Below are 25,660 nucleotides of genomic sequence, written 5' to 3' on the forward strand. Positions count from 1 at the left end.
GATAAAACACCATTGTATTGGACAGGGGTTATCTGTTGCTATGTAACCTTTTCTCTTTTTTTCCAGCTTGAATGGCTGCCCCAATGGCTTATTCATACTATACTTATTCAACTATAATAGTTTTTCTGAAGCAAATACACAGCTTTTACTGGTGCAGGATAACAGTATATTATATACTAATTACTTTAAGAACACTCTCAGTTTTTGGTGTTACTATTCTTGTTTAAATAGTCTAAAATTTGTTCCCATGCAGAATTTACATAGAGGTTGACTGGGGAGCTGCTTTCAGCGATTACTGGAACCTTTGCAGCATTGCCATTTTCCAAGGATTTTGACACAGCTAATTGCTATTATGGGCATGCTGCATTTCGTGTCAGAATCTTTTAATGATTATTAACATTTGTAAGTTATAGGCTAAATAAAAAAAACATATAAATGCGGCAACTACTAAAGTAAAACCAACAAATGTTATGCTTGTCCCTTTTCTAATACAATACATTATTTTAATAACTCTAAGATCGTTAAAGAAGTGGTTCACCTTTAAAATAATTTTTAGTATGTTATAGAATGGCCAATTCTAAGCAACTTTTAAATTGGTCTTCATGGTTTCTTTTTTACAGTTTTTTAAATTATTTGCCTTCTTCTTCTGACTCTTTCCATCTTTCAAATTGTGGTCACTGACCCCATTCAAAAAATATGCTCTGTGAGGCTTCAAATGTATTGTTATTGCTACTTTTTATTACTCATCTTTCAATTTAGGCCTCTCCTCTTCATATTCTAGTCTCTTATACAAAGCCATGCATGGTTGCTATGGGAATTTGGACCAGATTTGGCACAGATTTGCTGAAATTGCAAACTATAGAGCTGCTAATATAAACCTTAAATAACTCAAAAACCACAAATAATAAAAAATGAAAACCAATTGCAGATTGTCTGAGAATCTCTACATCATACTAAAATGTAATAAAAAGGTGAACAACGCCTTTAATGAAAAAATCTAAACATGTGAAATATTTTTTTACTGTACAAACAATTTCTGAGTGAATTTAATATGACATTAATGAACCCAAAAAGTATGTAGTGACTCCCTCTGCCAGTACAAGTAGAGATTGCTGATTTTATAGTACTGGTGCGCAGTGCACATTGCAATGAAGACTATTACACTGTGAAATGCAAATATTTGTTCCTTTTTTTTTTCTAACTACAACTTTTATTTTATTTCAAACAATATCTATTTTAAACCGGAGCCAACAATCTAATGTTCCATTTAAAAGGATTTTTTGAATAACAAAAATAAGATTGTACCGTGGCTTCATTGCAGACTGTGCATTTCACCACATGCTGATGAAGCTTGCCATCCAAATTAATAAGAGACTGGCACACGCGACAGTTTATCACAGGAACTCCGCCGGCATCTGGGCTGGCAATGGCAGTATATGGAGGTGGCAATTCAGCTGCACAGAGACAATATTTCTTGTAAATCACACGTCAACATTTGTTACACAAAAGAACAGAAGGCAGTACAAATAGTAAGCACAACATTAATAAGGACAGAATGAGATTAGCCACAAATCATTAATTCTGTTTGTTGCTATTCTTAAATCTAATCAAAGGCTGAGTTCACTTAATGCAATCGCAAGAACCATTAGCGGCCATTGTTTTTCTAATGCACATTTAGAGAGAGCTCTGCTTTGTCTGACACACCTTTCTGCGACTGATGTCAGCAACGAGATACTCAAGAACTAAATGTGCTTGTTCTGTTCCCTATTCATAAGCACCTAAATAATGAATCCTGTATTATAATTTTATCAGCTCATAATCCATTCTGAAAGTAATGATCCATACAGAGAAGGGATGGTACTGTTAAATATATTTCTCTCTTCTATACAGCGACATTTATGCATGTTCTTGGTCTTCAGTGGAAGATTATAGAATGAAGCAGAGAAGAAGCCGAGGTGTGAAAACTAAATGAGGCCTCTTGGTTTGAGACTTTATAATAATAACAGTAGTGCCCATTTTGAAACAAGAACATCCCACAAAATCTAAATTATACTAAATAATGCTGCTACATACTGTAAATTATTCCATTACCTATTTGCATCTCTACTTTTGCCCTCGCTGGGTTTCTATTCTGCTATGGAACAAATTCAAGTGATAACAGAAGAGCAAACTCTCAGCATTCAAATGCCAGGATGAATCACTTCACCAAGTAATGGAGATCAAATGCCTCTTGTGTTGTATCCGTATCGATTGCTTGCTTGGTCAGATTTGCCATACTATATATGCATGTTTCTCTTATTCCCCCACATCTACTCTCAAACTCTTCCTCCTTCTTCTGCTTCCATTAGCTCACCTTGTGTATATTATGTACCGCACCTAAGACCCCTCTACAAGTAAAGACTAATAAAGTGCTTTGTTTGGGGCAAATAAGACTAAACAGCCCACTGGTAAGTTGCAGCCAATTAATAGTTGGTGAAAGATAGCTGTAGTATTTTATAACAAATGATATAGGACGACACTTGAAAATTCATGTCCATGGAGGCCATCCTTCACAAAAAGGAGACCATTTCAAGGTCAGCTTTCTGGAGCTGAAATTAACTGTACCAGGATACTGTTGGGGAAAGCATGTCCCTGGTGTAGCAAATTAATTTCAGTAGGGGTTTGCATAGAAATAAAATTTTAGGTTGAGGGAATATAATAACCATATTATAGGTTGTAGTTCAAGACAAGAAAAATATTTTAAAAAATGTTTAATAACGGTAATGAAACATAATGTGTTTTTCTACCATTCTGCGGAGCATATTTTAACATATTTTACTAGATCATAATATTTGGGTATCTGCAATGTTATAGTGATCCCATATTAGAACCTGATTTGAGCATATTTGGGACTTTTTAGCTCTTTAACCTCTTTCTGTTGTGACCTGTCTTATAAGAGACCTGGATGTTAACATTTGTTCCGTTAAATGAGATTGACACTATGCTTTATTATATGCTTCATTATTCATATGGATGTTTCATTTTATTTAATGATCTTTGTCCTACTATAATACAATTTTGCAGTATCCACAACGCAATCCATTTTTTTGTATTGTAAACAACCACAGCCATTTCAAAGTATTTTATTGCTATGACAGTTCCTCTTTAACCTAGGAAATTGCAACCCGAGTGGCAAGTTGAGACGCCCAGCCATCTCCTGACCATTAAAAATGTCATAACCTTAACATACTCTCTACAAAGTATACAACAGACAAAGTTAAAACCCAGCCTGATGTATACACAAATAGATGACAGTTAAATCAGTCCATTATCTTCATGTGACCCAGCCAAGCTGTACAAATAAATTTCTTGACAATGAAATGAGGATTGCAGAGAAAGCCTTCTTCCAAAGCATGCAGCAATATACAATACTGAACTACATGCAATGAAACAGAAACTCATACAATTACAAGATGAGATGAGAAGATCAGAGAAGAAAGTCTTGTCTTTGCCCCCCCCCCCGCCTTTGCTCTACATCACTACAGCAATAATCATAGTTTCAAAGGTGTTGCGGGCCCTGTAGATTTTGGAAAATGCCAGAGTGACTGCTATAAGATGCCATAGACAGTCACTATTTATTGAGTCTGTAGGCAGCCATTATGTACTTGAAATGCCAGGGTCAACTTTTAGAATGATATTGATATCTTTCCATAAAAATCTTGAATGGGATAGTATCCCTTAAAATACATTTTAGCAGGTTGTTGATGTGATGTGATGAAAGCCGAAAATGGGGATAAGCTTAATATGGCAAAAGTTATTTTTTTTGCATTAGATTTGGCTTACAAAAAGGAAGTCTAATGAGTGCAGTAAAGAAATAAAGTGAAGGGTTAAGAAGATGATAAATGTTGTGACGGGATCTTGGGATATTACAGTGATGACATTGTGGGGGGTTGCGTGGCCTTGAAAAAAACTCTTGTGTTCTAAAGAAGCACCTTACAAGCAATATTTCATAGCAACACAAATGTTCCCCTTATTGTGATGGGCAGAACATTTGAATCATGAAATATCTGTGGAAATAAAGAAATTAGGCTGCTTACAAATACATTTAGATAAAAGTCTATAAAAGAGGCAACTCACATGGCATTATCATACCTCATGGTGATGCTGAACTTTAAGCAAAAGACTGTCAAAATTCTGACATTTAGTGACTCAGATTGCAGAACAGAAAACTTGCCAGCTCAAGAAATTTAGATTGGAAGCAGCAGCATTTTGATAGAATACTTAACCACTCAGAAACCCAGGAAGGCATTGCAAAGCAATACTGAGCTCTGGAGAAAAATAATCAGTTATGGAAAATCGTCTCTTCAGTTGCAGCCCCATCTTTCATGCATTGTTGGAGTCCCTCTCCAGTTACGCCAGCCATAGGATCAATTAACTTTGTAGTTCTACATACTAAAAGGAGAAGGAAAGGTTAAAACTAAGTAAGCCTTATCAGAAAGGTCCACCTAAATATACCAGTAAACCCTCAAAGTAATGCTGCTCTGAGTCCTCTGTCAAAAGAAACACTGCATTTCTTTCCTTCTATTGTGTATACATGGGCTCCTGCAGTGGCGTATCTACCAGGGGAGCAGGGGGTGCGATTAGGCCAGGGCCCGCACCCCTCAGGGCCCCTCGGTAGCTCGCGTGCCACTGCACGCACAAAGAAAACAGCGTACGGAGGGGGGCAAGGCAGCATGTCCCGTGCCAGGGCCCGCCCCCCTCTAGTTATGTTACTGGGCTCCTGTTTCAGACTTTCTGCCTTCAGCTTAAACCCCTTGCCCCAGGCGTGAGCATGCTCAGTTGCTCCTCTCCCCCCCCCTTCTCTGCTGTAATCTAAGTCCAGAGCTATAAGTGAGAGCTTCTAGAGCTTTTTACTCGGGTATGGTAAAACATTCTACAGAATAAAGGATTCTAGCTTGCACTATTGCAGCTAATCTATTGGCAATAAAATGCCTCCGTAGCTTTCCTTCTCCTTCAAGTCATTTGCATCAGAATATTTTGCAAATAAGTATGTGCATCTAAAACAGAACATCCCTTTCCCCTCTGAATTATATACACAGTATAAGGCAGGGATCCCCAACCTTTTTTTACCCGTGAGCCACATTCAAATTTAAAAAAAGTTGGAGAGCAACATAAGCAAGAAAAAAGATGCTGGGTGCCAAATATGTGTTGTGATTGGCTATTTGGTAGCCCCTATGCGGATCGGCAGCCTACAGGAGACTCTGTTTGGCAGTACATCTGGTTTTTATACAACCAAAACTTGCCTCCAAGCCTGGAATTCAAAAATAAGCTCCTGCTTTGAGGCCACTGGGAGCAACATCCAAGGGGTCGGAGAGCAACATGTTGCTCACGAGCCACTGGTTGGGGATCACTGGTATAAGGTGTTTCTTCTTGTGATACAGGGACAACGTAGGTGTGGGAGTAGGCGATAGAAAGATAATGAAATTGATGACAGATTCTGTCTTCTGAGGGTTCACCTTTATACACAGTGACTGGCAGCACCAGCCTGATACCTGATTACCGTAGTCTTTTTTTATCTATTTAATTATAACAGAATAAAATTGTAAAGGACAGCTTCCTTGTGTTACTATGCAGAATGCTTGCCAATTTGCTGTAATGCAAATAATATCATTGTCCATAGGAGAAGCCTGATGATACAATCAGAGGCAAAAATTATTTTCATTTACCATCAATCACTTCAGCCATGTATTCTTTGCAGACAGTGGCCTGTCTGGAATCAAACCTTCACCCCGGTGCTTTAAGGCAGCAAAGTCAACCCCTGCTCCACCATGCTTTACTTTTGAGACATTCAAAGCTTTGGAGTGTCATGCAGACAGGTCTGTGAAATTTTACTCATACTGGGGCCAAAGAAATCTTTTTGGAAGCCACATGTGGCTTGTGGATCTCTAGTTGGACAGCCCTGTTCTATACTATGTATTGGAAGTAGACTTGTCTCCGCTCTGAGATCTTACAACTATCTTTGCTGATGTTTTTGAAGGCTGGAATTATGGATTCCAAATTAGGGCCAGAAGTTGCCTAAAGAAATACCCAAGGGGATATAGATATTACTCACAGCTGTGATGACTCGTGTATGGATCTGCCTTTCATTAACCTTCAAGAAAACAGTAGATATGGATGCTTTTTGTACCTTCAGGGGAGCATGATTAGTGCTAAAAATTCAAAATTCACAGGAACAGAGACAAGCCCCAGAGATATTTCTCTGAGCTAAAGAAACCAAGAAAAAGAGCATTTTCCCACAAGCAATGATAATTCCTAGTAACTGCATGCCCCAATTACTCCCACCCAGGAAAGCAGTGTGGAAGTTTAAAAATATAATTTAAGGAAATAGAGAAATGCTTTAAGGGTAAGGAAGATACAGTATGTCCCCAGAGGCTTTGCCCCCCCCCCTCCCCAGGAGAGGAGGGTGGTAAATAGATAGGTACAAGGGACAGACACAAGGATGTCCACCCTGCAGCTGCACCATTCCATCAAAAGCCAGGAACAGGACTTGCATTACTATATGTCCTCTCTAACCCCATCCTACAGGTAAATTTCTACTCATAGCAGGCTGACCCACACAACAACCCAACTGATCGGCCTGCAGAGCCTCTTCACTTCTTTTTCATCAGGACTGATACTTGACCCACTAGGATTTCAGGAGTATCAGTCTAAATGGCCCTCCAACATACCCTCCATACAAGCCAACCTGCCCTACCAAATCTGGGCATGAACGGCCAGATTAAGACATCTACAATGGTAGGGACATATTTTCATGTAATACAAGTCATTATTTCTAGAGAGCTGAAGCACAGTACAAAAATTGATCTTTTTGCAATGGGGGGTTTGCAGATATGCGATTTTTCTATAATATAGAACACTATGCCTTAAAGCAGGGGTGTCCAACCTTTTGGTCCCTGGGCCACATTGGAAAAAGAAAAGTTGTCTGGGGCCACACATGAAATACACACTTTGTAATTTGTAATAGTAAAGAAATTACACAGGAAAGAACTACAATACCAGTTGTATAACCAGATGCAGCTATACTCTGGAATATAGGACACCTGGATATTAAATAGACATTATTATTATTATATTATTATTACTAACTGGGTAATGGGCAGAGTCCCCCCTCCTCCCTACTACATAGGTCCCTACATTGTTACAACCTGGCATAGTAAGTCTGTTCCTAACAAGACGACAGACTGAGGTGGTTAATGTGTCTGGACACATTCTGAGCACAAAATGTTATTTCACTCTCTTGTTTTCTCCTATTTCCATACCTTTATTTCTTCATTTTTTCCCTTCTTTTCCTTTTTTCTCTCCTTCTACATACAATGTGAAGCAAAAGTATGTAATGCATGTTTTTGCAATGCATAAAAAAAGGAACATTAAGAGCACGTCAGACATGCGCACAACCAGAGTGCAACAGGAACAACAAGCTGAATTGCTAATGTCAGGTACCAAGTAGTGGCAGGAGGCAGGCCTATTAGGTCTGGGGGGCCAAATCTTTTTGAAATGACGTTTCCTCGGAAACCGAGCATTTCAAGCTGGGCCTCATTCATATCCATACTGGGCCCTCGAGCCGCAGGTTGGACACCCCTGCCTTAAAGCTACTAAAAAAATTTAACTTTTAAATACAACCCAGTTCTTAAACACAAGGTATTCATTATTACAGAGAAAAGGCGAATCTGAAAAAGTGACAAATGTTTGTTTACAAAGGACTTTATGGGAAATGACAATGACATTATTTAGAGCCTTCGGGACAACATATTTCCAGGTAATTGACCATACTGGCTAAAAAGGACAGAATAGCTCAGAGGCAGAAATTCTCAGGATGAACTTTGCTTTCCAAGTACTTTAGCTCGGGAAGCACATTTCATCCTGCCCTATATTACTCTGAATTGACACAGGCGGTGATGATGAAAACAATCCCACAGTCTTGACCTCGCCTAATGTCAGTTATTATTATTATTATTATTATTATTATGAATAATAATAATAATAATAATAATAATAATAATAACACATGTATAAAGCCCCAAACATATTCTGCAGCGCTGCACAATAAATGGGTGTATACAATGAATATATATACAAAGATACAACTGATACAAAAGAGGTTCTGCTTGCCTTTTTTAATTACATATAGGGATGCACCAAATCCACTATTTGGGATTCGGCAGAATACCGAAACAAATCCGAATGTTTTTTCTACTTTTTCCCTTCCTGTCCCTAATTTGCATATGCAAATTAGGGAAAAAGTGGGGGAAACATTTTTTACTTCCTTGTTTTGTGACAAAAAGTTACATGATTCAGCCAAATCTTTCTTAAAAGGTCAAATCCTGGCCAAATCCCAAACCGAATCCTGGATTCGGTGCATCCCTAATTACATAAGTAAAAAAGCAAAACGTAAATATGGGAAACAAAGAGACATGTTGAAACATTTAACCCTTTAAATGCCACAGATCGTAGAATCTACGTTCTGTGGCAAAGGTACTTGAAATGCCACAGAACGTAGATTCTACGTTCTGCAGCACTTCCGGGTTCAGAAGCGGAGGAGCGGCTGTTAGAGCCGCTCGCTCCGTTCCTGCTCGATCCCCTGCCCCTAGGCAACGAGCAGAGCAGGGGATCGAGTGGCCCCTGGGGCGCGATCGCCCAGGGGCCCAAAAACAGCAGCAGGCACGTGTTACTTACGTGTCCTGCTGCTGCAGCCTGCACCGGATCGACGATCTCCGCCCCCACAGCACACAGACAGGAACCACGAGGCAGATGTCTTCCAGGGAGTCTTCCTGATCGCCTGCAACAGTCTCCAGCGATTTTTTCAGGTTAGTGCAACAATTACACACACAAACACACCAACACACACTTATTACAGTAATACACACTTAGATTCACACTTACACACACTTACACATACATTTTTGGGGATTGGGGGGGTCACTTACACTCACTGCACTTACACACATGTGCACACGCACACACGCACACATAACATGTAATTTACCATTTGTACACACGCACACGCACATACATGGCATTGTGGCTTTTTTTTTTTTTTCTTATCGCATCGTCTCTTTTTTTGGCTGAAAAAAATGTTTTATTGCCATTACGAATAGCGTATTCGCTAACCGTACTGTGCAATATCTTTTTTATGTTATTTCGGTGATTATATTGCAATTTTGGGTATTTTGGTGCATTTTTAGCCATTTTATTGAATTTTTAGCCATTTTATTGCATTTTCAGCTCTGCGTATGTTGTGTTCACTTGTTTCTAGCCGTATAACCTGTTTGGCCCAGCTAAAATATTCAAACTGTGATTCTGACGGCCGATAACACTAGTCTGGAAAAAAAACATTGATTTTTGTGGTTTTATTGGATTTTTTTGCATTTCACTCTTTACTGCCTTATTTTGTTTGCCTTGTAAATTTTATCTACTTTATATCCATTTGGGGGTCTCTGTGCGCCACATAGTTTGGTATATCTATGCATATTGGGCATCAAAGTGTTCAGTAGACCCCTGGCGTTCATATTTAGGATGTTTTAATGCTGATACGTTACGAAATGTGGGGCATATAATGGGGTAAAATTCAAGCTTTGTGACGATTTTCAGAAATTTGATAAAAACCGTTATGTTCAGCATTGCTTTGCAGTTTGGCAGTTTGCAGTAGAAACACTTATTTACCCATATTGGATTCGTCAGAATGTGTACTTTCTGAAAATATATGGTTTTCTGGGTCTCTGTACTGTTAGGGGGGTCTAATGTCGCATAATACACACACCAGGTGCTCATATTGCAGCAGCCAGCGCGTCAGCCGTGAAAATGTATATACACTATTGTCATTTGGGGGTCTCTGTACACCACATAGTTTGGTATATCTATGCATACTGGGCATCAAAGTGTTCAGTAGACCCCTGGCGTTCATATTTAGGATGTTTTATGCTGATACGTTAAGAAATGTGGGGCATATAATGGGGTAAAATTCAAGCTTTGTGACGATTTTCAGAAATTTGATAAAAACCGTTATTTTCAGCATTGCTTTGCAGTTTGGCAGTTTGCAGTAGAAACACTTATTTACCCATATTGGATTCGTCAGAATGTGTACTTTCTGAAAATATATGGTTTTCTGGGGTCTCTGTACTGTTAGGGGGTCTAATGTCGCATAATACACACACCAGGTGCTCATATTGCAGCAGCCAGCGCGTCAGCCGTGAAAATGTATATACACTATTGTCATTTGGGGGTCTCTGTACACCACATAGTTTGGTATATCTATGCATACTGGGCATCAAAGTGTTCAGTAGACCCCTGGCGTTCATATTTAGGATGTTTTATGCTGATACGTTAAGAAATGTGGGGCATATAATGGGGTAAAATTCAAGCTTTGTGACGATTTTCAGAAATTTGATAAAAAACCGTTATGTTCAGCATTGCTTTGCAGTTTGGCAGTTTGCAGTAGAAACACTTATTTACCCATATTGGATTCTTCAGAATGTGTACTTTCTGAAAATATATGGTTTTCTGGGGTCTCTGTACTGTTAGGGGGGGTCTAATGTCGCATAATACACACACCAGGTGCTCATATTGCAGCAGCCAGCGCGTCAGCCGTGAAAATGTATATACACTATTGTCATTTGGGGGTCTCTGTGCGCCACATAGTTTGGTATATCTATGCATATTGGGCATCAAAGTGTTCAGTAGACCCCTGGCGTTCATATTTAGGATGTTTTATGCTGATACGTTACGAAATGTGGGGCATATAATGGGGTAAAATTCAAGCTTTGTGACGATTTTCAGAAATTTGATAAAACCGTTATTTTCAGCATTGGCTTTGCAGTTTGGCAGTTTGCAGTAGAAACACTTATTTACCCATATTGGATTCGTCAGAATGTGTACTTTCTGAAAATATATGGTTTTCTGGGGTCTCTGTACTGTTAGGGGGGTCTAATGTCGCATAATACACACACCAGGTGCTCATATTGCAGCAGCCAGCGTCAGCCGTGAAAATGTATATACACTATTGTCATTTGGGGGTCTCTGTACACCACATAGTTTGGTATATCTATGCATACTGGGCATCAAAGTGTTCAGTAGACCCCTTGGCGTTCATATTTAGGATGTTTTATGCTGATACGTTACGAAATGTGTGGCATATAATGGGGTAGAATTCAAGCTTTGTGACGATTTTCAGAAATTTGATAAAAACCGTTATGTTCAGCATTGCTTTGCAGTTTGGCAGTTTGCAGTAGAAACACTTTATTTACCCATATTGGATTCGTCAGAATGTGTACTTTCTGAAAAATATATGGTTTTCTGGGTCTCTGTACTGTTAGGGGGGTCTAATGTCGCATAATACACACTCCAGGTGCTCATATTGCAGCAGCCAGAGCGTCAGCCGTGAAAATGTATATACACTATTGTCATTTGGGGGTCTCTGTGCGCCACATAGTTTGGTATATCTATGCATATTGGGCATCAAAGTGTTCAGTAGACCCCTGGCGTTCATATTTAGGATGTTTTATGCTGATAAGTTATGAAATGTGGGGCATATAATGGGGTAAAATTCAAGCTTTGTGACGATTTTCAGAAATTTGATAAAAACCGTTATGTTCAGCATTGCTTTGCTGTTTGCCAGTTTGCCAGTAGAAACACTTATTTACCCATATTGGATTCGTCAGAATGTGTACTTTCTGAAAATATATGGTTTTCTGGGGTCTCTGTACTGTTAGGGGGGTCTAATGTCGCATAATACGCACACCAGGTGCTCATATTGCAGCAGCCAGCGCGTCAGCCATGAAAATGTATATTACACTATTGTCATTTGGGGGTCTCTGTGCGCCACATAGTTTGGTATATCTATGCATACTGGGCATCAAAGTGTTCAGTAGACCCCTGGCGTTCATATTTAGGATGTTTTATGCCGATACGTTACGAAATGTGTGGCATATAATGGGGTAGAATTCAAGCTTTGTGACGATTTTCAGAAATTTGATAAAAACCGTTATGTTCAGCATTGCTTTGCAGTTTGGCAGTTTGCAGTAGAAACACTTATTTACCCATATTGGATTCGTCAGAATGTGTACTTTCTGAAAATATATGGTTTTCTGGGGTCTCTGTACTGTTAGGGGGGTCTAATGTCGCATAATACACACTCCAGGTGCTCATATTGCAGCAGCCAGAGCGTCAGCCGTGAAAATGTCTATACATATTGTCATTTGGGGGTCTCTGTGCGCCACATAGTTTTGGTATATCTATGCACATTGGGCATCAAACTGTTTAGTAGACCCATATGTTTATATTTAGGATGCTTTATGCTGGTAATGATACATGGACAATACGATGCTGGAAAGTTGAAGCTTTGAGGCAATTTCCAGATATTTCACCAAAAACCGCCAAATTTGGCAAAGCCTTGCAACTCAGTAGTTTGGAGCAGAAAGGCATGGGTACCCATTTTAGATTCTGTAGAATGTGTACTTTCCAAAAATATATGGGGTTGGGGGGTAAACATCTATTTCTGTGTTTTACCCCACAAAAATGCAGTGAATGTGTTAATTTTTCATTAGCTGAAGTTACCCACCGGACAATTTGTATGTGCTAACTTCATTTTGGGGCCTCTAAATGCCATATACTTTGGTAAACTTATGAACGATGGCCACCAAAATGTTCTGAGGAACCCTGGCAATCATATTTAGGGTGCTTTTTCTTAGTACGTAATGACACATGGGTGATATGGTGCTGGAAGTTGAAGCTTTGAGGCAATTTTCAGATATTTCACCAAAACCGACAACTTTGGGAAAGCCTTGCGACTCAGTAGTTTGGAGCAATAAGGCATGGGTACCCATTTTAGATTCGGTAGAATGTGTACTTTCCAAAAATGTATGGGTTTGGGGGTAAACATATATTTCTGTGTTTTTACCCCACAAAAATGCAGTCAATGTGTTGATTTTTCATTAGCTGAAGTTACCCACGGGACTGTTTGTATGCGCTAACTTCATTTTGGGGCCTCTAAATGCCAGATACTTTTGGTAAAACCTATGAACAATGGCCACCAAACTGTTCGGAGTAACCCTGGCAATCATATTTAGGGTGCTTTTTCTTAGTACGTAATGACACATGGGTGATATGGTGCTGGGAAGTTGAAGCTTTGAGGCAATTTTCAGATATTTCACCAAAACCGACAACTTTGGGAAAGCCTTGCGACTCAGTAGTTTGGAGCAATAAGGCATGGGTACCCATTTTAGATTCGGTAGAATGTGTACTTTCCAAAAATGTATGGGTTTGGGGGGTAAAACATATATTTCTGTGTTTTTTACCCCACAAAAATGCAGTCAATGTGTTGATTTTTCATTAGCTGAAGTTACCCACGGGACTGTTTGTATGCGCTAACTTCATTTTGGGGCCTCTAAATGCCAGATACTTTGGTAAACCTATGAACAATGGCCACCAAACTGTTCGGAGGAACCCTGGCAATCATATTTAGGGTGCTTTTCTTAGTACGTAATGACACATGGGTGATATGGTGCTGGGAAGTTGAAGCTTTGAGGCAATTTTCAGATATTTCACCAAAACCGACAACTTTGGGAAAGCCTTGCGACTCAGTAGTTTGGAGCAGAAAGGCATGGGTACCCATTTTAGATTCAGTAGAATGTGTACTTTCCAAAAATATATGGGTTTGGGGGGTAAACATATATTTCTGTGTTTTTACCCCACAAAAAATGCAGTCAATGTGTTGATTTTTCATTAGCTGAAGTTACCCACGGGACTGTTTGTATGCGCTAACTTCATTTTGGGGCCTCTAAATGCCAGATACTTTGGTAAACCTATGAACAATGGCCACCAAACTGTTCGGAGTAACCCTGGCAATCATATTTAGGGTGCTTTTTCTTAGTACGTAATGACACATGGGTGATATGGTGCTGGGAAGTTGAAGCTTTGAGGCAATTTTCAGATATTTCACCAAAACCGACAACTTTGGGAAAGCCTTGCGACTCAGTAGTTTGGAGCAATAAGGCATGGGTACCCATTTTAGATTCGGTAGAATGTGTACTTTCCAAAAATGTATGGGTTTGGGGGGTAAACATATATTTCTGTGTTTTTACCCCACAAAAATGCAGTCAATGTGTTGATTTTTCATTAGCTGAAGTTACCCACGGGACTGTTTGTATGCGCTAACTTCATTTTGGGGACTCTAAATGCCAGATACTTTGGTAAACTTATGAACAATGGCCACCAAAATGTTCAGAGGAACCCTGGCAATCATATTTAGGGTGCTTTTTCTTAGTACGTAATGACACATGGGTGATATGGTGCTGGGAAGTTGAAGCTTTGAGGCAATTTTCAGATATTTCACCAAAACCGACAACTTTGGGAAAGCCTTGCGACTCAGTAGTTTGGAGCAGAAAGGCATGGGTACCCATTTTAGATTCAGTAGAATGTGTACTTTCCAAAAATGTATGGGTTTGGGGGTAAACATATATTTCTGTGTTTTTACCCCACAAAAATGCAGTCAATGTGTTGATTTTCATTAGATGAAGTTACCCACAGGACTATTTGTATGCACTAACTTCATTTTTGAGGCCTCTAAATGCCAGATACTTTGATAAAACCTATGAACAATGGCCACCAAACGTTTGGAGGAACCCTGGCAATCATATTTAGGGTGCTTTTTCTTGGTGGCGTAACGATACATGGGTGATATGGTGCTGGGAAGTTGAAGCTTTGAGGCAATTTTCAGATATTTCACCAAAACCGACAATTGTGGGAAAGCCTTACGACTCAGTAGTTTGGAGCAGAAAGGCATGGGTACCCATTTTAGATTCGGTAGAATGTGTACTTTCCAAAAATATATGGGTTTTGGGGGGTAAAACATATATTTCTGTGTTTTTTACCCCACAAAAATGCAGTCAATGTGTTGATCTTTCATTAGCTGAAGTTACCCACGGGACTGTTTGTATGCGCTAACTTCATTTTGGGGCCTCTAAATGCCAGATACTTTGGTAAACTTATGAACAATGACCACCAAAATGTTCAGAGGAACCCTGGCAATCATATTTAGGGTGCTTTTCTTAGTACGTAATGATACATGGGTGATATGGTGCTGGGAAGTTGAAGGTTTGAGGAAATTTTCAGATATTTCACCAAAACCGACAATTTTGGGAAAGCCTTACGGACTCAGTAGTTTGGAGCAGAAAGGCATGGGTACCCATTTTAGATTCAGTAGAATGTGTACTTTCCAAAAATATATGGGTTTGGGGGGTAAACATATTAATTCTGTGTTTTTACCCCACAAAAAATGCAGTCAATGTGTTGATTTCTCAGTAGCTGAAGTAAAGTCCTGAACAATTTGGATGTGCTAACTACATATTGGTGTCTCTAAATGCCAGATACTTGGTAAACCTATGCATAATGGGTATCAAATTGTTCAGTGGACCCCTGGCAATCATATTTCAGGTGCTTTTTCTTGGTACCTAATATAGTTTGGGATATGCGGAGCAGCAAAATAAAACCTTTGAAATGATTTTTCAGAATTTTGAATTTTTTGTTGAAAAACCGCTATGTTCAGACAAGCTTTTATGTTTGGTAGTTGGGAGTAGAGAGACATAGTTACCCATTTTGTAATCGGCAGAATGTGTACTTTTCAAAAATGTATGGTTTTTCTGGGGTAAACCTACGGTTTCAGGATTTTTTGCCTTGGAATCTAAGCATGCCGTTTTCTGCCTTAGTGCTTTCAAAATTTGGTAATAGACTGCCGGGAGTTTTTGCTGTACAGAAATCCTAAATCTCCCTAAAACTATACATATCTGGTATTGGCACGTTCGAGAGACATAAGGCTTTCCAAATCAGTTGGATTTTCATCCGTAAAATGAAATTTTTCTGGTATAAATTGATATACGATGAAAAATGGTAATTTTTCATTTTTTTTGGTATTTAGCACTATAAATTTTTTTGCACAGGTGTAAATACATGAAAACTCAGGCAGATTTAGAAAGCTCAGTTTCTACCGAAAAAAACAATGTATAGTTTTCCTAGGTAAACTATAGGTTTCCCCTCAGAAAATGCCCCTAAAGTGAGAGAGCACAAAATGTTTCAAAAACGGCTGGCATTTCGCGTAACCAAAATGTGAAATTCTGCTGGCACTTAAAAGGTTAAAACAATTCATGTGCACCTTTGCTGAGATTTCTAAATTCCCAAACAATAAACATCTGTACTCAGGCACCAATACAATAATATACCAAAGCCTTAAATCTGTGCAAATATGCAAAATTCTAATTTTTAAAATGATTTCCTTTGTCTCTGCAATAATAAACCAGTAGCTTGTATTTGATGGTATCTAAGCTGCATGAATCCATATTGGTGGCAAAACAATCATATTGGGTTTATTTAATATATAAATTATTTTTTTTAGTAGAGTTAAGTTACGGAGATCGTAACTGCAGAAAGACCCCTATTCTTGAAAAGCCCAGGTCCCTTGCTTTCCAGATAATAGAACCCATACTTGTAACCTCAGTGTAAATTCAATTACCTGTGTAAAACTGAGCATACAAGGTACAAGGTTACATGTCTAATTCACAAGTTAATTAAGCAGATCTGAATCTCATCATGCTTTGGGTACAACAATTCTAGGCAGGTACAGCTGTCCAATAGTATAGCTACCAAACCTAAAGGAAGATTACTATAGTTTATGTAAACAAGCTGCTGTGTAGGCTACACAGCAGCCTGTTTATATAAACTATAGTAATCTTTCTAAAGCAAACACATCAGCTGTACCAGTGCAGGACAACACAGTGCTAACCATGAGGGCAGCCATTCAAAGCTGAGATGGAGAAAAGGCACAGGATACACAGCAGATAATTGATAAGCTCTGTAGTATACAATGGGTTTCTTCAGAATATATCGGTTATCTACTGTGTATCCTCTGCTTGAATGGCTGCCCCCATGGCTACACAGCAGCTTGTTTATATAATCTATAGTAGTGTTTCTGAAGCAAACACGCCAGTTTTACCGATACATTATCATGTCAATCCTTTAAAACACTTTCTCAGTATCCAGGAATATGTGGGAATATTAGTAATCATCCGAAACTTGCCCACAATGGCCATCGTCCTGGGCCAAACGCCACAGAAGACAGGGCTTTAAAACAAAGGGTGGGTTACAGTCTTAAAGGGGGTGGTCTGTTGTGTTTTTTTTTTTTTTTACGTTTTATTGGATGCAACTTCAACTTACAAAAATAAAGTATATTCAGAGTATACATTGGTTATTCACATGGGTTAAGCAACCCTATATCAAAGTAAGAGTCACCGTTATATCAATGGTTACCACAATTGAAGAGCAAATCCTTTTTTCTGCTTTATAACTCAACACTCAAACAGGGGTACATGGGGGGGATTTGGGCCGTGTGAGCTTGCGTTGGCATCTGTTCCCAAGTATATAGGTGGTTTTGCTAGCTAGGTGCTAGGGGTGTGTTCGGATCAGTCATATATCAACCCATATACCCCAGACTTTCTCACATTTATCTTGGTAGCCTCTTCTAATATATGTTAGCTTGTAGAGGAGGAGTGCTTGGTTTATTATAGATTTCCATTTCTTTAGGGTGGGTGGGGTGCTCAACTTCCAAGTTAGTATAATAGTTTTCCTTTGCATAGTAATAAAGGAGTCTCAGGAGCGTGCGTTGGTATTTGTCCTGGAAAATATTTTCCACTAAACCCAATATACATGCTTCTGGGGATGGCATGTTTGGCATGTCTAATGCTTCTACTACAAACGTCACCACTTCTCCAAAATTTCTCAATCAGTGGGCAGTACCAGAACACATGTAAGAATGTACCTGGACTTGTTCTGCATTTAAAATATAGATTATCTGGCCTAAGACCCATCGAGGGTATGTTGTCTTTACTTTTCTAACAACTGCATCAATTGCAACCTGCAATACAGGTATTTGATTCATTATCCAGAAAGCTCCGAATTACAGGAAGGCCATCTCCCAAAGACTGCATTTTAATAAATAATTTTAATTTTTAGAAATAATTTCCTTGTACTTGATCCCAACTAAGATATAATTAACCCGTATTGGAGAAAAAATAAACCTATTGGGTTTAATTAATGTTTAAATTAGGGATGCACCGAATTCAGGATTCGGTTTGGGATTTGGCCAGGATTGGGCCTTTTTGAGCCGAATCCTAATTTGCATATGTAAAATAGGAGCGGGTAGGGAAACCACGTGACTTTTCGTCATAATAGAAGTATTTTTTTCCACTTTTTCCTAGAAGGTATGAGGATCCAAATTACAGAAAGATCCCTTATCTGGAAAACCCCAGGTCCCGAGCATTCTAGATAGCAAGTCCCATTCAGTGCTGTAACTAGAGGGGGGCGGGCCCTGGTGCGTGACGAACAGCCGGGCCCCCGTCCCCCTCCGTACACACTGGATTTCAGTGGCGCACGGCTGCCTGGGGGCCCTGAGGGGGTGCGGGCCCTGGCTCCGCCACTGGTCCCATTCCTATACTGTGTAAGAATGACAGATAGTATGCAATATCTCTGAGTTTATCATAGCTAATGATTATATATTGATTTTTATCAAAAGGGTTGGTTCACTTTTGAGTTAACTTTTAGTATGATGTAGAGAGTGATATTCTGAGCCAATTTGCAGTTGGTTTCCATTTTTTATGATTTATGGTTTTTGAGTTATTTTGTTTTTTTTCAGAAGCTCTCAAGTTTACAGTTTCCTAAATGAGGTTGCTGCTAGGGTTCAAATTACCTTAGCAACCATGCACTAATTTGAATAAGAGACTGGAATATGAATAGGAGAGGGTCTGAATAGAAAGACGAGTAATAAAAAGTAGCAATAACAATACATTTGTAGCCTTACAGAGTATTTATTTTATGTGGGGTCAGTGACCCCCCTATTTGTACACTGGAAAGAGTCAGATAAAGATAAAGTTAAACACAATAAAAAATATTGAAGACCAATTGAAAAGTTGCTTAGAATCGGCCATTCTATAACATACCAAATGTTAACTTACAAGTGAACCACCTTTTTAACTTCTACAGTGAATAGATTGAAGACTGCCAAGTTCAGCAATTCCAAGTCCTTTGTTAACTTTATACACACAGGACCTTTCTTCAGGTTAAATAAACGGAGGGATGATATTTAGCTGGATGATGCAGGGTTGCTGACCTGGGTCATTCTTTAAAAACAGCTTAATATACCACTGACTAAGTCTGCCATAGGAATTTTAAATGGAAATGGTTGCCTTTAAGATGCAAATTCATACACACCAGATGTGGGGAAGATTTTCAGTACAGATGCTACACTGTTTCTGCACTTGGATCTTGTTTTTTTGCTGAAAGTGGCACCCTCTACACCAGTCTCACCAGCTAGAGAACTCATAAGTACAAACCCGTAATAGGCTTAATGTTATTGTTAATATGAGATGTAACAACCCAGCTTTGTCTGACTACTGCTTCCTGCTTAACAAACAACGAGGCCAACAGCTTCATGTGATTTTATGGGCTTGTGTAAAAGAAATGACACAGGCATTTTCTACATACCATGAGAAAGATCCCAGGAGAATATTATCATAATTACCATTGCCCATAAAGATATAATTTACTGCAAAAAGGCTAAAGAAAAAAGTAACATTTCAAGTTGAAACCATAGAAACAACTAATAGAAGCAAGTTGTATTGCTTTCATTTCAGTGAAGCATGTGCAGAAATCTTCCTCTTCCCACTAAAAACAAAATGGACATTCCATGGGACACACCAATTGTGTGAGTATATGGAAAAAAAAAACAGATAAATGCTCTTATTTTTACCTCCAGCCATTAACAATTTCTGAAACTTTTTGGAAACGTGACACTTTCTAAACCCCCCAGTGGGCATGTTTAAATATTTTGAATAACGGAACACAAGACTGAAGAGACCTCTGCCTTTCCAAAAACATGCTACAGAAAAGCAGCATACACTGTAAACGTAATATCGTTTGTACCTAAAAATATGTTTTCATAAAGTTTTCTTCAAGAATATATACATAACTGTGGCAGTTGGAAATACTGTGCATGGTGAAAAGGTACAATTCATTGCCCTTCACTGTAGCCCTCAACTCAGATGGGGACAAACTGAAAATATGCATAAACAACCAGTATTGATGAGTGAATGCACATGTATGTGTGTGGTTGTATTTTTTTCTGTCCCATGTAATGCTATCACTGTGCTATAACCCCTTTCCACCTATGTATGCGGAAAGAGTGTGTCTGCTAAAGCAGCATAAAAGCTAAATACATAAAGAGCATCTGCTATAAACTACAGTACCCCTAAGCTGCTAAAAGTCGGAATCTGAAAATCTGCTATTTCAAACCTGCTGAAGTCATGGGCAAATGTCCCTTTTACAATTTGAAGATATCATGATCTGCACTGGGTTTCGTCCAATAATCCGAAAAATTTGAGGTTTTTGGACGATAACGCAAAAAAATCGTGCGATTTGGGAAAAAAAAAAAAAGTTTTGCCACGATTTTATTAAATCTTTTCCCACCCCCAAATTTTTTTTATTAATAAATAAGTTAAAATCGTGGACAGGAATTTGGTCCAGCTTGGTTTAATAAAAAGATGAGAAATTTGAGTTTTAGTAAATAACCCCCCTACGTCCACATACACATAGAAATTTTTGCTAGATTTTTCGTGGGCTTAATCAAAGCTCAATTATATATTGTATGTATATAGTACACACACAGAAACAACATGCATGTTTCAGTAGCACATCTCATGAAATAACTAGGCATGCACTAGGGACATCAAATGTATAACCTCCAGCTGTTGTGAAGTACAATTGTTAGTGTCCTTTGCTCAAGGACATTGGGAATTTTAGTTCACAATAGATAAGAGGACAGTGCATTTATATGGTAATAGCAAGTTTTATTTTTAAATCATTTTTCTTTGTTGTTTCTACAAAACCCAGACATGCACACAGCCCTGTTATAATATACTAAAAGTTACTTAGCATGGATTTCCATCTGATGTTGAGACACAGCAGACATTTCTCTTTATCCCACATTGAGTTTATAATGGACCTGAAAAAGCATTCCCTCAAGGGGAAGAATTAAAACACATTCATTACTGCTACTACCTTCCCAATAAGCGATATGTATTTCTGCCCTGAAAATTGCTCTCTTTGGATCTTTCCTGTCGTCTGATTTAAAAATTGCTGAGCAAATAAATAGATTCGGTAGCTTACGTCTTATTTTTCACTTTTATTAGACTATTAAGGGAAATGGTATGAAACAGTTCTCAGATTTCAAAGCGACAGCAGCCAAGATAAAATGCAAGTGTGCACCAAACCTAGTCATAATAACTTCATGTGCAGGGCTGTAATCTAGGAAGCCACTATCTTCCTGGCACTTCCTAAAAGTCTCACTGCCTCACTGCGCTGGACCCTTGCTTGCAACCAGGGTACAGGTATGGGACCTGTTATCCAGAATGCTTGGGACCTGGGGTTTTCCGGATAAAGGATCTTTCTGTAATTTGGATCTTTATACCTTAAGTCTACTTGAAAATCATTTAAACATGAAATAAACCCAATAGGCTGGTGTTGCTTCCAATAAGGATTAATTATATCCTATACTTATATCAAGTACAAAGTACTGTTTTATTATTACAGAGGAAAAGGAAATTTTTAAAAATGTGGATTATTTGGATAAAAGAACATCTATGGGAGATGGTCATTCTGTAATTCAGAGCATTCTGGATAACAGATCCCATACCTGTACTATGTATGCAGAGTTTCCACCCATATCCCAATACCTATACAGGCAGGTTAATTATCCCTTAATCAAACTAACAAGAGTATATTTGTGTGGATAGGAGAGTTAGCGTTTTATGGGCTCTTACACATAGGCATTTATTTTTAAGATCTTGTGCAGTGGATTTTTTATGTGTTCCATCACACGCAACATGTAACACCTCACCTGAATTCAGCACGGTGTCAACGATACAGACAGTAGAAAACAAAGGGCTTCTCTGACTTGTTCTTTCTCATGAAACCCACCTCATGGGAACATGTGAGTAAATGTACATGTGTAAAAATGATGTAACTAAATCCTCCATGAAAAATATTAGAATTAGAGCTAACAAAGGTTTGTTCCCTTCAGTTGTCTATCATATAAACATCACAATATATGGCTTAAAGCTAATTCTTGCTAAACATGCTGGGAATAATCCTATAGTAAACCTATAGTGCATGCCAACAGTCATGCTCCATAACAGAGTTGGGCAACCTTTGGGTGTTGATCTGTCAGGGTGTGGGTGTTATGTTCAATGAGTTTTGAATTAGCACTTATCACTGATTCATTCCTATTGTGCAAGATAAAGAACTCTGTCTGGCCTCCAAATGGAAGGCTTCTGTAAAAACTACAGACCATGAAGTTGCCCTTGCAAAATAAGAATTTTACGGATTGCAAACAATTTACTATATTCTGCAAATTCTGTGCTGATTGTTAGTAGAGAGTAGAGAGCCACTTTATTGTTTGAGAATGAGATCACTTCGCTTCCGGTGTTCATACATAGTTACATAGTTAAATTGGGTTGAAAAAATACAAAGTTCTTCAAGTTCAACCCCTCCAAATGAAAATCCAGCATCCATACACACACCCTCCCTACTTTCACATAAATTCTATATACCCATATCTATACTAACTATAGAGTTTAGTATCACAATAGCCTTTGATATTATGTCTATCCAAGAAATCATACAAGCCATTCTTAAAGGCATTAACTGAATCAGCATCACAACATCACCCGGCAGTGCATTCCACAACCTCACTGTCCTGACTGTGAAGAACCCCCTACGTTGCTTCTTTTCTTCTCGTCTAAAGGGGTGGCCTTTGGTACATTGATCCACTTTATGGGTAAAAAGGTCCCCTGCTATTTGTCCATAATGTCCTCTAATGTACTTGTAAAGTGTAATCATATCCCCTCGCAAGCGCCTTTTTTCCAGAGAAAACAACCCCAACCTTGACAATCTACCCTCATAATTTAAGTCTTCCGTCCCTCTAACCAGTTTAGTTGCACTTAGTCTCTGCACTCTCTCCAGCTCATTTATATCCCTCTTAAGGACTGGAGTCCAAAACTGCACTGCATACTCCACATGAGGCCTCACCAGGGACCTATAAAGAGGCAGAATTATGTTTTCATCCCTTGAGTTAATGCCCTTTTTTATGCAAGACAGAACATTATTTGCTTTAGTAGCTACAGTATATAAACGGACACCCTCCTGCTTTACCATACACACAGAAGTTGATCTGTGGGGTACGGGTGAACTGATTGCACCACTTCGGGAGTATAACTTATTTGGGGAGTCCTAATCTTACATCATTAAACTCAATGCCAGCCAACACCTGTTGGGAGTAAAGATGTTGGAAAGGAAATAGAAGCAGAAGGTACGAAACAATCAGCTCAGTGCCTAACAATAAGTGACAATTGTTTGTTCAACACCGAGGAAGGCCCTCCAGGGGGGCTTATAAATATGATCTCAGTTACAGGACTCTACTGACCTACAAGACACATATTGGAAAAGTGTAAATAATTCCCTTTCACAGCAATGTGATGTTCATGAACTAAGGGAGTGTTTTCAGCCAAATAAACCCCTGTTTATCCACTGCAACTCCCAGCAATGATAACCATCAGCCTTAGGGGCTGCCGGGAATTGTAGTTCACAGCATTTAAAGGACTGAGGTTTGATGTAAATATTAAATGTATGCATAAAAATCAACTGTTTTAATAAATGACAAAGTAAATAAATGAAACTTTTTTTTTTTTAAACAAATCCAGAAGCAATTATGTATGCCAAATGATTCCTCTGAACAGGAAGTTAGAGGAAGATACTATATATATATATATATATATATATACACACACACACACACACACTCCTGGCTGAATACATAGCACTGTAGAAATTGCACTGGTGCCATGGCTGTGAGTTACCAGCAAAAAATGCATAATTAATCTTGTTTCAGAACTACCCATAGTTAGATAAAGAGACAAATGATACACATGGCAGCCAAGACCACACGCAACCAACATTCATGTGTAACATGTGAACAGAAAATTATTAATTAGCTTAATTAAGGCCATGTCCCAAGCACACAGCACATTTTCTAGGCTGCCGCCCGGATCAGTCGTGCATGATAATGGCAAAACTATGCAGGGAATTACATAATCGGGACAGGGGGGGGGGATCGTGCCTACTTCTGTTTATGCCACAGGCAAACAAAGCAGAGAGAGACACTGCATTAGCCCAAACCTCTGCAGTCTAATAGAGAGCTATATGATTCACACACTGCAAGGCATTATCTCCTCCCTCCAGTGAGTTTGAATTAGGGGGCACATGCAGGCTGATGCTCTGACTCATTGTTTTTTGCTGAGCACCCACTGAGCATATTTGCTTACCTTGCAGGTTGTTTTCCTGAATGTATGGAGGTGCTGTAGGGGTGACATTGCCAGAGCTGGGAGAAATGAGAGGAGAACGCTCGTCAATCCCATCAGCAGCCATGACTGCAGCAGCTGAAGCTCCGACAGAAGGAAGGAAAGCACTCACAAAGTCTGTGTCACAGGGTTGGGAATCACAAGAAAGAGGGAGGAGACACTGGACCAAATACAACCCCCCCCCCCCCCCCCATTAAACCTCTGTGTGCTACAAAGAAGCCAGCTAAAAGCACATGGACTTTCATTTAGAGAATTCTTTAGGCTAAAGTGGACAAGTTCATTCATAGAACTGTGTGGTTGTAGGCACCATTCATTGTATGTCTCTGCAGTTTATAAACAGGAGCGAATCAGTATGGAGACATATCAGTCTGGTGTGTGGGTGTGTCATGGTGATATAGGATTTATTTCCCCTTTATTAGGAGATCGTGCACAGATGCAGCGTATAGCAAATAAGCTAGTGATCCAGGGGTGCAATAGCTAAGCTTTTCACATTATACAGTAGATTAGACTGGAGGGGGTGTGTCCCTGCAGGATAGAACAGCATATTTATACAATCAGATGCCAGGGCTCGCAGAGGAACACACACAACTTGTACCTACTGCCTACCGTTGAAGTTGCAGTGCATTTATGGCACATGGACATTTTGATGGCTGCTGCCTACCAACAGTTGAAATGCATCCGTCCATCTGTCTGTTGCTGCTCTTGATATCACTGAATAAAAAAACCCCGTACTGTAAACACATGGAGTGGTGATTGACGGACTATGGTACCAAAACACTCAAATAAGCAATTTTGCACTGAGGTCTGCCTGTCGTTGCATCTTAAGGCATGTTTTGGATGCAGTTTGAATGCACCTAAATGCATGAGCTACAACATAATGACATAACTAATGGGGTAGCAGACCCAACAAATGCTGCTGGATAGAGGGAGCATATGTTACAAGACTAAAGGGGGGTGTGCCCACCAAGTTAATATTTCCCCTTTTTGCTACATCTTACAAGGTATCAAGGCTGTCTGCAGGTAAAAAAATCAATAACCAAAAAAATTGCACCAGCATTATACAGTTGTTCTGGTCTATGCACTTAGTCCTAGTGTTTGGCAAGGTTAGATCATACTGTTGGCCTTCTGTACAGAGACCTGTACTGGCTAGCAACCCATCACTGTGCTGATGC

General features: G+C 39.1%; 1 protein-coding gene across 1 annotated transcript in view; it reads right to left on the reverse strand.

Moving 5' to 3' along the window:
• Window positions 1-24,608, reverse strand: part of pip4p2.L (phosphatidylinositol-4,5-bisphosphate 4-phosphatase 2 L homeolog) — a gene marked incomplete at its 5' end in the record, with an annotated part of 36,238 nt that extends 11,630 nt beyond the window's left edge. Inside the window, 2 exon segments of the mRNA NM_001095826.1 lie at window positions 1,306-1,454; window positions 24,453-24,608. Of these exon segments, the coding sequence (NP_001089295.1) occupies window positions 1,306-1,454; window positions 24,453-24,555 (252 nt within the window).
• Window positions 24,609-25,660: the final 1,052 nt, after the last annotated feature.

The sequence above is a fragment of the Xenopus laevis genome, chromosome 6L (assembly GCF_017654675.1).
Source record: "Xenopus laevis strain J_2021 chromosome 6L, Xenopus_laevis_v10.1, whole genome shotgun sequence".
Taxonomy (NCBI): Eukaryota; Metazoa; Chordata; class Amphibia; order Anura; family Pipidae; genus Xenopus; species Xenopus laevis.